Genomic DNA, 13,934 nt, shown 5'->3' with positions numbered 1-13,934 from the left:
CTGAGTATCACAAACCTTGCATATCGAAGGCTTCAGTATTCACTTACGCATCAGTTTGAATGACAGAAATGTCAGACTTTTCGCTATGCGCTATCAATGAAGAATCTGAGCCTACGAGCCTTTCAATAGGGAGTAAGCCCAGAACGATAAACAGTGAATGCTCATTCTTCTCAGGTACCCCATCAAACCAAATCATGCGAAGAAACATCTTCCTGTTGATTTTTTTCCTTTCAATTTCTTTTGTTCATTGTACTCGAACAATAGTGAATAAGACGTACTCTCTCACGACCAATGTCCAACATGTGCTCTCGCTGCTTGGTTTGGGCGCTGCCTCTGACCCATATGATCTCCAATATTTGAAACGTTCCATTGTTTCTGAATTATCGGAAAGACTCTCTCCGCAAGCAAACATTATCACAGATGAGGAGGCCGAATTTTCAATTGTCAATGCGCGATATACCGATTACAAGAGGCCAGGTTATATCGTTGGGGTACAAGTTGCGGAAGAGAATGATGTGGTAGAAACTGTGAGTCTCGAGACTTCTTGTGGCTAAACGGTTGAAGCTGAAATGTGTCTAGGTCAACTATGCGCGCATGCGAGGCATACCTTTTCAGGCACGGACAGGTGGACACTCTCTTACATCCTCCTTGAGGAGTATTCAACAGGCCATGGTTATTGATATGCGAGGATTGAATAGCATAAGCTACGATAAGGCCAAGGAGCAGATGACGGTAGGTGGTGGGGTAGTTACTGGGGCCTTCGCCAATGCCACTTTCTCCCAAGGCATGGAAGTTAGTAAGTGCAAAAGCGCGGCATGCTTCTATTATTCGTGAGCTGACTTCGAGCAAAGCTGTCGGATCATGTCCATGTACAGGAGTTTTGGGGATATCTTTGGGTGCCGGCATCGGAAGGCTGCAAGGTATCATATCCGATTGAAGTTATTTCAAGTTTTTCGCTGAAGGTGATAGGAAAATACGGCTACTTGAACGACAACCTGGTATCGATCCGATTGTTACTTGCGAACGGAACCATCATCACAGCCTCGGAGTTCCAGAATAAGGACATCTTCTGGGCAGTGAGAGGCGCTGGCCACAATTTCGGCATCGGACTTGAAGCAACTTTTCAAGTACATCCGCAACAGAACAAGGGTATGCACTACATAATCGACTTCGAGTTTCAGCTAGACAAAGTCGAAAGCCTTTTTGATCTCATTAACGAAGTCGCTTCGCCGATGCCCAAAGAGCTGGCAATTTTCGTCATTGGTCGTAAACGTGGAGCAACCGGCGGTGTAAGTGCGGTCCGTTATTTCATACATGAAGAGCGCCTTGTGGCTAACAATTATTGGCAGCCTACAATAAATATCAACATTGTATATTCTGGGCCATCAGAAGAAGCAAGGACATACGTGGATAGATTCCAAGCCCTCAATCCCGTTCACAGAGACGAGAAGGTATCGGCGTGGGATGCACTTCCTTGGGCCACTTACAATGGTTTGAATAACATCCTCTGTACCCCACAAGGATGGGCGAGGTTTCCAATCAAGAATTTTTATGCGGCAAATGTGAAAACCTACCACATACCCACCATGAGAAAGTTTTTCGATGGATGGCAAGAGATGAACGAAAAGTACGATGGACAGGCTATGTTCAGCGTCATGTTCGAGACATTTCCGCAACAAGGTGTACGAGCCAAATCCTCCGACGCAACAGCCTACCCATGGAGAGACGGCTCAGATCATTTCTTGTAAGTCTTTTCGTGATCACGTGTTTCGATCAAGAATTGCTGGCTGACGCTTTATCAGAATGATGGAAGTAGGCTATCGAGATCACACTTACGCGGATTTGTTTGATGAATGGCTGTCAAATCAACAGGACATGTGGATCGAAAGTTCGGGCTATGGGCGGTTGCAGCAGTACGTCAATTATGGCCATGGCTCGAAGGACCCGCCGGAATCTCTGTACGGCTATGAGCCTTGGAGGTTGGCGAAATTGAAGGCATTGAAGGCGGAGCTTGATCCGGAAGGCAGGTTCAATGGATACCAGCCATTCGTTTCTGATGAAAAGTGAGATGATGGATGATGGCACCCGCAAAGTTTGACAGTGAGGGAAAAGGAAGATGGTGATGATGTTCGAGTGGAACAAAGTTGATGTTGGCGCTAGAGTTGAAGCTAGCTATCTTCTGAGTTAGCACAGAAACGTGATTCTCAGAGTAACCAGTTGCAGTATTATAACCGAGACCCGCACGAGAATAGGGGAGAGGGCCATGTGAAGTGCACACGGCAAATCAGTTTAGTTTCGGCATTGTCATAATTCAAAGACACCTTTGATGCCATTCTGTCTACTAACTACCAAAATACCTAAGATGTCTTCTCTAAGCGACAAACACCGATGCACGAAACCCGCACATTTCAAATACCTGCTCATAACGTCATGAAAAAAAAGAAAAGTTATATTGGGACGCGTCTATACCCGTTGTCGCCATTTACCAAGGACTCAGTTGTCACCCTCTTCACTGTCACCTCGTAAATATAAGATCACAATCTTGTCACATCTAGCTTCTCCCTCTTCTCCCTCCTCTCCCTCCTCTATCCTATCAGGTTTAGCTAACTGACTTAGTACTTTGGTAACGCGCTGGCGTTGGCCCGAGACGCTATTGTTGAGTGGCAGAGTCCCGTCTGACTGGCTTTGTCGACGGTTGCGTGAGGAAACTCGTAGAATGTCGACGAGATCGATTCCATGTTCGGCCAAGATAGCCTGGTTGGTAGATGTCGTGAGTCTTGATTGCGAGGGGTGTGAGCTCTCGCGTCTAGAAAACTGTGTCCTGGCTTCCCGGCGTGGAGAAGATGGACCGTATTGTTGACATTCGACATGGTCGCAGCCGCCATCATCGAACATCGGCCCTTGACTATCGCCGCCGTAGGAGGCACTACGTACGCTTGATTGGCCACTCCTCATTCTATCCATCAGTTGGGCTCGCGCTGATTTAGGTGTACGCTGCATCTTCTGAGAGACTCCTGACATGGAGACAGACCTGTTGTCGATATTTTGCGCACGTCGGGGGCAACATTCTGAAGGTAAGCGAGATGCAAGTGGATAAGCCTGAGGCTCCGCTGGAGGAACAGTATGATTGCATGGAACGGAGCGAATATCTTGGGTTTCAGCCAGAAGGAGCGAGGGTAGATGAGATTGCGAGGGGCGTCTGCTGGATGCGAGGATGCTATCGCTACCGAAATGCGGTTTGCCACAACAGCATGTAGAATGAACGTGGCTGGGGGGCACGACAGTTGTTTTCGACAGTGGCTGCTCCGTCTCCAGGGAGTCAAGGGCGTCGAAGCTTCTTTGAAAGTCATCGACCGAGAATGAGTCTGGAACGAGGAAATCTTCCACTAGCCCAGGCTCAGAATTTCGAAAAGAGTCGCCATAATCATTCTGAGAGCTGGGTGAGAATGCTAGATCGACCGACATATCACCAAGGCCAAAATCTTCAAAGGCCTCGCCTAGGCCGGAGGCTTGCTGAGAGCCTTTTGAAGCCTCGCCATCGTATGACTGTCGACATCTCTGGCCTGATCCAAGTTAGAGGAACGAATCTCCACATCGATACAGATCTCGACTTTGATTCAGCTTCCTTACGCCGTTTTCGTTGAGACAAGCGGTTCTGCACTCGCTTTCTCCGTTTTGGATCCGAAATATTTCGCCAGTCCTCTTCTCCATCCTGTGATTCAGTCGTGGTCAAATCCATATCGAAAAAAAACAAAATAAAATACGAGTGAACAAAACACTAGTGTATGTCAATCCAACGTTTTCTTTTTCCAGGTGGCTGATGCCTCACCATCTCCACCCCTCATATTTGCTCTCGCTTTCGCTCAAGTTTCCCGGTTCCCCAGTAAGCATTTCGAACTTATCAATCTCACAGCGGGCAGTGCGCCGGGGGCGACTTCTGTCGCAGCCTATCGCATCATCGCTGATAAATGCATGTGGATTGCCTGCTTATCTGTGAAGGATTGGCAAAAGACGGGAATAAAGGTGCCGGTCACCATGTAAGGTGGCCAATGATTGAATTGTAATCGCCCATGATGTAGGCTTGTGTCAGCCGACTTCTTAGACTGGCCGAATTCCTTGACGCCGGGCGATACTCCTATACTTCCCTCGTACCTGAGCCTAGGGGCATGCGAAGCGGGAACGAGTGGGGGCGGGCCGCAACGGGGCTTTTCATTTTTCAGCCCGGGAGTGGGGGTGCTTACAGGGTGTCCTGCCTGAAACGTGCTAAAGTATTATAAGCATCTGCCCTGCGGAAAAGATGGGAACTAGGGCGTGGATAGACATCGTTTCTTAAATAAAAATCGTGCTTAGGAAACATTGTGTTTCTTATTTATATGTAAAATAAGTGTTTTGTCCTTAACGTTATATAACCTAGAGCATGTGATTCATTATGCTTAAAGTGGTCCATTAATAAGTGAACAAACAGACTCGAGCTTAAATCAAAAGCCTTCAATTAGGTGCAGCATGCATGAGATTGTGAGTTAAGCTATTTGAACTCCGGGATAGTGCCTCTTTTGGCTACCTTAGTGGCCCAAGTGTTCACAGCATATTATTAAGGATTTACCTTACCCTGCCCTGATAATCATCCTGGTGAGAAACCGAACCAGCCAATGGGAAACGTGTTTAAGAACGATTTAGAAACATAAGAACCCGAACCCTTCCTAACATCGTTCACGGCCTAATGGGAACAAAGTGCATCAATTTGAGCAGGGCTCGTGAGGCTCGGTAAACACAGCAGCCTAAGCCGACATCTCCAAAAGCATCGCCGAGCGATACGAGTATCCCTTAAGCTGCGGTAAGCACACTTTCAATGCACGGCCCCTCTGCTGTGCTGGCGAATCCTGATTGTCTGACTGGGTCGCTTAGCCAAAACTAGCGGCCGCAGGAAGTGTGTTCCGAATCGCAGCTTAAGGGATAAAAGGTCAGTCCGGGATAGGATCACCAGCAGCATTCTTGCCTTGCCCGCAATCTCACAGATATTGTGCCAAGAAGAAAAAAGTCTGACACCTTCATGCTTGTCTGACTATCTTGTGTACTTCTGTCTGACTTTCTTACATGCATGTGTATGTATTTTATGCGTGTGCACGAAGGCTCCTTCTGTAAGTCATGCGAGGACAGATGACCACTGCTTATCAGTTTCCAGAGGGCGAGCAGCCACGTCACTCGTGAATACCACAACTGAGATAACGACCGATACGTCGTTAATTGCACATATGGAGACACAGGGGAACCTCTGATACTGTTCTTTCAGCTCTGTATCCAATAGCCCATTATACCAAAACTGCCATTCCAGTTGCCATGGCGTCCACCGCAATTCTCAACATGAGTGAAGTAGCACACTACGAGCCTGCTATGTTTGCAACATTCTCTCCAACAGCTAAGCATGATATCCACACGGACTTACAGTATGTCAAGGTATCCAAAGCAGGAGAAGCTCTCGGCCCGTCTACTTGGGGCAAAACGGACTTTGAAGAGGACCGCGAAGAGCTCGTACCAGTTGTAGTCCAAGATATTCGTGGGTTAGAGAACCAATACACTCTTGACACTCACGGCTTCCAGCTCGTCAAACACAAATCCTCCATGAGCAAACAAGACTTTGCAGAAGGGAACAAGATTGAAAACATGTACTATGCCGAAACGGCCGAGGTGGTGAAGCGAGTGTGAGTTCTCTATTCTCCATCGAACCACCCAAGAGTCTATGCCAATCATGTATTGTCTTTCAAATCCGTAGTCTGCAGTTCACTGACAAAGCGAGGTGCAATAGTACCAACGCCTCTTATGTTCGTGTCATTCATCACGTTCTTCGAAATTCTTCGTCTCCCGATCCAGATTGTCTCAGTCTTACTCGCCCTCTATACAAAGTCCATGTGGATTCAACACCTGCTCGTGTGGAAAGCACCATCCGCCTATTTGAGCCAGGTAATGCTGACTCTCTGCTCAAAAAACGCTATGCTCTGATCAATGTGTGGCGACCCCTTAAGCGCTGCTTCAAAGATCCGCTTGCATACTGTGACGGCTCGACGGTGCCGGAGAATGAATTCGTGGTACGGGAGCTTGTTATGCCAAATGGCGAGGGGAGAAAAGCAAACACGGCTGTTGCCAAGAATGAATCTCACAAGTGGCACTACTTGTACGCCATGGAGGACAGCGAGATTGTGCTTGTCAAGTGCTGGGATCAAAAAGAAGGTGTGGTGAAACGTTGTCCTCATTCTGCGGTCAGAGACCCGGCGATGGAGGCGATGGAGGACAGAGAGAGTGTTGAAGTAAGGTGTCTGGTTTTCTGGGATTGAGTCTTTGACAAACATCCAATTGGCTTGCCAGCGTTGGCTGCCTAATTTTAAGGATTTCAAGAGTACTTTATTGGATGAGCAAACAATCGTAGCATGAATTATATGAAAATGCGCCCTTCGCTACGAGAAAGCATAATCCACAGTGCAAGGAGAAGTACAGTCCCAACCATGAGAGTTGCTCCACTCCAAGCCTGCACACCTAGAAAATTGGCAGTCTGCAAATTGATGATAGCGCCCGCAACTGGAGTCCCAATCAGGAAAGACAATGCTGATGTCGTCCATGACAGGCCCATACGAGAGCCTAAAGTGCCGGGATCTGGGCAGAGCACAGGGAAAATGCTTGGTGGGAGAGCAATCAGTGCTCCGCCGAAGAACCCTGTCATGAAATAAGCGATTCAATAACTAGCCAAATGCGCAGTTTGTGAGGCTTACCATACAACACGCTGAACACGATGAAACCCGCCAAAGTATTAGTGGCTATCCAAACAAAACATAGGATACTTGAAACGCTACAACAAGTGACCCAGGTAAACATTACCCCGAAATGATGGGCAGGGACCGAAGCAAAAAGTCTTCCAAATAAAGAAGCCGCCTGACACCCGATCAATATATAGAGGGCAACGGATTTATTTTCTTTGAGAGCTATCTGGGCATATGTCGGGATGTAAAATAGTGGGACCAAATAGCCAAGGAAGATAAAGAATTGTGCGCTGGCAAAAGTAAGGAACGGCACGTCCGTGAAGACAGTCTTATCGAAGAGAGACCTGGTACGACCGCTAACTTTTGCTGGGCGTATAAATAAAGCCGGAAGAGCCATTGCGAAGGTAGAGAAGCTAACGAATGCTATAATTCGGACCGTCCATGGAAACCCGATCTGTGAAATGAGTCGCGAAAAGATAATTGTGTATATTATACCACCTACTCAAGTTTAGCATCATACCTTCATTCACTCTCAGAACATGAATATGTACGAACCGAGAGCAGTGCCAGAGGTCATTACACTCATAGCAATGGCCCTCTTGTGTTTGAATGATCCGCCCACCAACGACATTGTAGGGACATAAAGCAAGCCGCAACCAACGCCAGTACAGACTCCTTGCGACAAAAAGACTTGGTAATACTGGGTCGATAGGCTGAGCATCATCATTCCAAAAATGGTAAGAAAACTTCCAGTATATACAAGAAAATGGTAGTGGCCGAGATCGTACACTGGGCCGGAAACGACGCCCAGCATAATTAGTAACGCTCCTTGTAGCGTCCCAATCCATGAAATTGCTGAGGAGGAGTAGTCTGGAAGATATTGGAGCACGTAGAAAGATTGAAAAGCGCCAAAGGACATCGGAAGGCCCCTACGATGTATGAGTGGATTTATTTAAGACTTGAGAATGCGCAAATACCATATATTCCAAAACACCATGAACGCCCCAAAGACCTGCAACCACGCTTCGATGCCGCCATCCGGAGGAGATTGAGTTGGACTCTGATGATTGAGATTAGACGGTAAAGCTGGAGGTGAAGGTGGAGATGAGATTTCAGATGGAGACGGAACTGGGGATGAATTTTCGATCGACATTTTCGAATTCAACGTGCGGGGTTCAACGCAGGTTTGATGCGTGGCTGTAGAACTTCGTTCGTTGGAGATTGGGAAGCTTGGAGGAAATAGAGACCAAGAATGAGGAAACGCGATTGACGAAGTATAGCTGACATCCAGGGGCGTTCACATGACTTGTGCGCTAACTTGTTGAAGGGGAAGAACGAATTCATCCCGCTTTATTTCATGTTTCGCTTCATCTTTACCTACACCATCATTTTTTTCACAACTTCCCAACAACCACCACGAAACGCAACCATCAATGGACAGACAACCAACAGCGAGCATCGTCACCAATCATCCAGTCATGTATTGAGAGACTACTGGTAACCAGGATCCAGGATGACGAATTGATGCTTGGAAAAAATGATGATCTACCTAGGTACTGTTGCAGTAAATGGGCGTGCTCGGTGCTCGGACTTAAGAATGTTCGCTGCGGAGACGTTGACATGCAGGCGAACACTCAGGATGATAATTTCTGACGTGCCCGCATGTGGGTGACGGCCAGGCCTGACACTGACAGCCATTCATCGCTCATTCATAATACCAAGCCGAGCCGTGGCGGGCAAAGCCCAGTGCAGAGGTAGGTAGCCTCACGGTTTCGATCCTGACTATCGTCAAACAAACATGGCTCTTTCCATCTCATATGATGAGATCAAAACCTTTCCACTCGTCGTGTTGGGCGTGAGCTTGGGAATAGGCTGGGTATCTCACCCTTCATTGCATCTCGGGCTTCAACACGTCACGTGCCGCTAACATATGCTTTTCCAGTTATGCTTTGTGATAATATATCGTCTCTACTTTCATCCACTGGCAAAATATCCGGGACCTCTTCTACACAGGCTCTGCGGCTTGCCTACTTTATATCATGCTGGGAAGGGCGATCTGCACTACCACCTGTACACGCTTCATGACCAATATGGTACGCCGTTTCATTTGACAATAGCATGACTAAACAACTCAACCTGCGTAGGAAAACACTTAAGGTACTCACCTAACAAGTTATCTATCAACGATGTGAAAGCACTTGGAGGTAGGCGACCCTAAATCTCCATACAGCCAATGAAATTTTTACTGATCCTAAGTGACTTGTGTGGCAGACATTTATGGATTCAACAAGAATACGTCAAAGCCAGAGGAGTTCTATGCTGCCTTCAGAGTCAATAAGCAAGCCATCAATACTTTCAATACGAGTTCAAAAGAAGCACACCGACGCAAGCGAAGAATCATGGCTAAAGCCTTTTCCGAGTCTAGTCTCCAGAGCTATGAATCGTTCATCTCACGGCGTGTACTGCATTTCATGCAAAAGCTCAGGTCTGGCACAGGTCGGGAAGATGCAAAACCATTCAACATGGCTTATGAATTCAATTGTTTGATGCTGGACATCATGGGAGGTCTCTGTTTCGGCGAGGCATTTGGGTTTGTGGACGGGAAAGGAGACAAGGTTATGACTCAAGCCCATAAGCGAACTTTCCGCATTTACATGGTAAGAGATCTGTAAAGCCCAGCCATATTACTAGTCATACTAACTTGTAAGCAAGACAGGTCATGAACCCCTCTTGAAACGTCTATACTTGGATCGATTGCTCTTTCCACAACTTCTGGCAGCCAGCAATGCCCTCGGCGACTATTCCAGACGCCACACGTTCAATCGTATCGAGAAGTACAATGCAGGTATAGTTGATGCAGAGAAAGGCTATGAGGACATCATGGCACATTTACTCGACGCGGGGGATGAGGAGACAGGGACCAAGTACAGCAGCAATGAGTTGCACGGTGAAGGCATCCTGATGATGATGGCAGGTATGAGAATCTTCATGAAAGAAACGTAAAATCGCCGCTCGACTGATCGTTCTTGTAATAGGTTCTGACACGAGCTCCTCTTCCCTCACAGCAACACTATTCTACTTATCTCGTCATCCACGAGCCCTGAAGAAGTTACATGAAGAGCTCCGATCTCAATTTCAACAGACATCCGAGATAGAGCCTCGAGCCGCCGAGAATTGCAAATACCTCCGTGCCTGCATCGACGAGGCGATGCGCTTATCTCCGCCAGCCCCAACCAATATCCCACGAGTGGTTGGGGAGGGAGGTATCGAGATCGTTGGCGAACACTTCCATCCTGGTGTTTATGTTGGAGTGCCTAATTTCACACTCTTTCGTAACAAAGATTACTTCATTTCACCGCATGCTTATGTCCCGGAGCGCTGGATTCCCGATCCAGAGACAGGAGTAACTGAAGACGACGTGAAGAAAGCGCAAGCAGCTTTTCAACCATTCTCCCTCGGCCCGAGACACTGCATTGGCCGGCACCTTGCCATGAAGGAGGTATCCCTGATACTTGCCAATTTGCTTTATGTTTTTGATATAGAGCCAGTATGTGGCAGTGGTGTTCTGGATACGGCGCTTCCGATCTCGAAAGGGGCGATTGTGATGGAGCAGCATGATGTTTACACCAGTCTTGAGGACGAGGTCCTCATTCGTCTACATGTACGTGAAGCATGAGCCAGAAAATGCCATGTGGAGATAGGGATAGAGATGAAAGATGAAAACAATTCGAAGTTGATCCTCTGACTCGGCTAGCTGCTCAGTACCGCCCAATGAAAGCGCAGATAAATCCTCGAAGGCAAAGAGTTTTCATCATCACTCTTGCATTGCATTCAACCTCATATCGCATCTGAGCGCTTGCAGCCACGGATGCAGCCCTGTGCTTCCGCAGAGTGAACGCCAAGCCAGCCGGAGATACTGAACAACCCAATAGCTGACTTCAAGCCTCGGTTGATGATTGAACAAGTGACTTACTGTGCCTCCGGCCAATGCACATTTCGTGTTCGGTATGGAGCCCCTTATCCAGCAGCAAGTTCTCATTTCCCGTAAGCTCTCTCCAGGCGCGTGCTGCAATGCAAGGACCGAAACTATTTACGCGGGATAAACCCGTAGAAAGCAATAAGGCTCTGAAGCGGGGTTTAAGCAGCGTAGGCTTGTCGTTCCAGAGTTCTCTGTAGTCGGATTTTACGTCCATTGGATGGCTTGTGTATGAGATAAGAACTACGAACCTTTAACTCTCGTGGGGGTTTGGTGGGAAGACTTGACTGAAGTGGTACGTACTGCATTATCTTGCGTTGAAAAGCCATGGCATAGATTGTGGCCCTCCCGACTGCGCCTTGGCGGCTGAGTTGGATTTCGTTTCTGCAATAATAGTCACGCCTTCACACGGGGCTAACCACATGGAACAGCTCAGGTTACACGAAGCTTATCTCTGCGCGTACCACAAGCCAGCACTTCACGATCCCGGTTGTTCGTCTCAAACCAATCGCCTTTGACTAGAATTTCATGCAGAGGAATTACGAAGCAATACTCCTACAACGACAACTAATAATCGAAACACATGTTACGGTCTATTCAATACAATCAACGGAAGAAAGAGAATACAACCAGCAGTGGTTTCGATGGATATGTCTACCATCAATTCAGGCCAATTTAGACCTCAAACTTCAAATTTTCCTAAACGAACTTTTAAAATGGAAATCATTGACAATTTGACAGTTCTACTTCCAGCTTTCGAAAGAGCTGGAGCTGCTTAATAAGTAAGCCACCAAGGCTAACAATGGCTGACTGGACAAGGGAAATCGAGACAGGAAAATTCGACATAATCCAGATGTAAACTTATTTTAAGAAAATCCTTCATACTTTATGCAAACCTGCAGTAAAATTGGTTAGACCAGAAAACTGCACTTTCTCCCTATGTTTAACCAGTTCAGTTCCAGTTCAGCTCTCATTCTTATCAGTCAAGTCCAGTTCGGCCTTCTGGACCTCATCTGCCCAACAAAACCACAGCCACCCAGACACTCCCCAAGTACCTCAGCAAGCTGTCAGTACAGACTGAGCTAAGATGAGATTCGTTCATTTATTGAGAGGTCTTGTTATTGGAATCCTGCCAAGTTCGTCCTGTATTCATATTGAATTGCCACCGTCTTTTTCCCTAGCGCTCTACAGTGGAAGATGTCTAAGGGGTCGCATTTGTTAATTACTCGGCTTGCTGCTCTTGAGACAGCTCTTTGGGCTCGGGCGTTCCCTCTAATGTTGCAAGATCAACACTGCTAATATGTCGATTGTAGGAGGAACATCACAGTTGAGTTCATCAGAAAGCGCCTTTAATGAATGGTCTGGGTGGGGAGCAAACTACTACAACAATCGATGGGCTCAGCAGAACACAGCTGTGTCGTCTTCCAGCATCCAGTCTCTTACCAGTCATTGTACAATCTCTTATCCAATCGGACTAAGTGCGACTCCTGTGATATCTGGAGACGCGGTGTACTACCCAACATGGAACGGCTCTTTTGTTGCTCTCGATTATCTGAGATGCCAGATTCTCTGGGAGATTAATGTCACTGCCATAATCGCGAGTTATTCCCCAATCACCGCTCTTCAAATGGATTTAATGCATCCAGTATCGCGAACTAGCCCACAAGTTGATGGCGATATTATCTTTTTCGGAACCTTAGCAAATGCACTCCTCGTTGCTGTGAACCGACTTACAGGAGAGGCGCTGGGCATGGTCCAGGTCAACCCTCACCCGGTGGCTGTGGTCACCATGTCTCCAACTCTCTACAACGGCAAGATCTTCATCGGCTCTTCAAGCTACGAGGCAAATGCTACTCCACTTCCTGGCTATGTGTGTTGTACATTCGTGGGGAATTTTGCCGCATTTACCTTCGACCCATTGACTAGTAAATTTCAGGTCTTGTGGAATATAACCATGATACCTGAGGCTCAGGCCGCAATGGGCTGGGCCGGTGCAGGTGTTTGGGGCAGTCAGCCAGCCATCGATGCTGCTCGTGGTCAAGTCTTTATTGGGACTGGAAACACCTACTCCATTCCTGAAGTAATCATTGCTTGTCAAAATATTACACAGAATATCTCAGCAGTTCTCAAAGGCTACATATCAGACTCTTGTCTACCACTTAGTGTCTGGCAAGAATCGGTTATGGCGATCGACATTGACCTGGGGGTCATCAATTGGATACACCAACTATCACCACTAGATGCGTTCGTCGCCGCGTGCGGAGTTCCTGGAATATTTCCCAAGAATCCGGTTGTCTGTCCCCATATTGAAGGCCCCGACGCTGACTTCGGCATGGCACCAGCTTTCGTTCCGGGTTCCCGCTCGACACCACAAGGAAAGGATACTTTGGTAATCGGGCAAAAGAATGGCAATCTGTACGCCATGTCTGCCGAGACCGGTTATCTTTTCTGGACTACGACGACGAGCCCCAATGGCGACGAGGGTGGTCTAAGTTGGGGGATAGCGGTCGATGATAGCCTCGTATATTTCACTGCCATAAACTCTCAAGAAAAGACCTTCCAGCTGTATCCCTCCAACCAAATGCATAACCGGAGTGCATACGGCGCGACAAGTCTCTCAGATGGAACAATACTCTGGACTGTCGCTAGTCCTTCAAATGGAGTTGCGTATGGCCCGCCGACTGTTGTAGGAGATCTGGTTTTGGTCGGGAAAACAGGAACAGATCCGAACGGGACAGGGAATTTTGACGCAACGCCAGGGAGTCTGGTGGCCATCGAGAAAGTGACGGGAAACGTGGTTAACGTCTTGGAGTTGGACTCGAACTTCCATGGTGGCGTTGCTGTCCAGGGCGATTATGTGTTTTGTGGTACTGGCTACTCATTTTTATCATCGGGGCTGCCCAATGGCTCCTTGAATGTGATGCGTGTTCAAGGCTGAATCGCTCAAGCCTTTTTGTGCTCAGAAAATCTCGGTTGCACACTACCACTAGTCTATTTTCGAATAAAGTCAAATCCATTCCTATTGCATTTTCCTGATAATCATTCGTCAATTTCAAGATCCATGCTGTTTGTTATAGACTTCTATTAATTTGAAATTTCATTAGGAAAGTTGTTCAATGCAAACTGTACATTCAACTTCATAATATACTAGACTGTGTGAAGGAGCAAGCCGCTCAGGCTAAGCGAGCAAGTCCAAACTTGGACAGTTA

General features: G+C 47.3%; 6 protein-coding genes across 6 annotated transcripts; 4 read left to right on the top strand and 2 right to left on the bottom strand.

Moving 5' to 3' along the window:
- Window positions 1-194: 194 nt before the first annotated feature.
- Window positions 195-2,067, top strand: LY89DRAFT_640727 (FAD/FMN-dependent oxygenase/oxidase; the record flags this gene model as incomplete). The annotated part of the gene is made up of 6 exons (XM_018211676.1): window positions 195-527; window positions 580-796; window positions 852-920; window positions 970-1,263; window positions 1,321-1,744; window positions 1,803-2,067. The coding sequence occupies 6 exons, from the start codon at window positions 195-197 to the stop codon at window positions 2,065-2,067; spliced, it is 1,602 nt and encodes a 533-aa protein (XP_018075204.1).
- Window positions 2,068-2,493: 426 nt separating this feature from the next.
- LY89DRAFT_666480 (uncharacterized protein) lies at window positions 2,494-3,739 on the bottom strand (the record flags this gene model as incomplete). The annotated part of the gene is made up of 2 exons (XM_018212913.1): window positions 2,494-3,563; window positions 3,631-3,739. 2 exons carry the CDS (start codon window positions 3,737-3,739, stop codon window positions 2,494-2,496), a joined length of 1,179 nt encoding a protein of 392 aa, XP_018075203.1.
- A 1,259-nt stretch (window positions 3,740-4,998) lies between these two features.
- On the top strand, window positions 4,999-6,472 carry LY89DRAFT_682505 (uncharacterized protein). Its single transcript, XM_018214525.1, has 3 exons — window positions 4,999-5,138; window positions 5,183-5,699; window positions 5,804-6,472. The coding sequence occupies exons 2-3, from the start codon at window positions 5,338-5,340 to the stop codon at window positions 6,327-6,329; spliced, it is 888 nt and encodes a 295-aa protein (XP_018075202.1). The 5' UTR covers window positions 4,999-5,138; window positions 5,183-5,337; the 3' UTR covers window positions 6,330-6,472.
- Window positions 6,379-8,040, bottom strand: LY89DRAFT_456217 (MFS transporter, MCP family, solute carrier family 16, member 10). The gene is made up of 4 exons (XM_018207639.1): window positions 7,727-8,040; window positions 7,305-7,678; window positions 6,762-7,247; window positions 6,379-6,705 (listed from the first exon to the last, which is right to left on the bottom strand). Exons 1-4 carry the CDS (start codon window positions 7,900-7,902, stop codon window positions 6,428-6,430), a joined length of 1,314 nt encoding a protein of 437 aa, XP_018075201.1. The 5' UTR covers window positions 7,903-8,040; the 3' UTR covers window positions 6,379-6,427.
- A 639-nt stretch (window positions 8,041-8,679) lies between these two features.
- Window positions 8,680-10,305, top strand: LY89DRAFT_570707 (cytochrome P450; the record flags this gene model as incomplete). The annotated part of the gene is made up of 5 exons (XM_018208588.1): window positions 8,680-8,842; window positions 8,894-8,953; window positions 9,021-9,406; window positions 9,462-9,723; window positions 9,785-10,305. Coding segments are annotated over 5 exons (1,392 nt in total), but the record flags the coding sequence as incomplete, so codon positions are not given.
- Window positions 10,306-12,010: 1,705 nt separating this feature from the next.
- Window positions 12,011-13,663, top strand: LY89DRAFT_578388 (Quino protein alcohol dehydrogenase-like protein; the record flags this gene model as incomplete). Its single annotated transcript, XM_018208939.1, has 2 exons — window positions 12,011-13,373; window positions 13,509-13,663. Coding segments are annotated over 2 exons (1,518 nt in total), but the record flags the coding sequence as incomplete, so codon positions are not given.
- Between the last annotated feature and the right edge of the window lie 271 nt (window positions 13,664-13,934).

This window comes from Mollisia scopiformis (assembly GCF_001500285.1).
Source record: "Mollisia scopiformis unplaced genomic scaffold LY89scaffold_6, whole genome shotgun sequence".
Lineage (NCBI taxonomy): Eukaryota > Fungi > Ascomycota > Leotiomycetes > Helotiales > Mollisiaceae > Mollisia > Mollisia scopiformis.
Note: the sequence above shows the minus strand (reverse complement) of the source record. Positions and strands in the feature narration are given on the sequence as shown.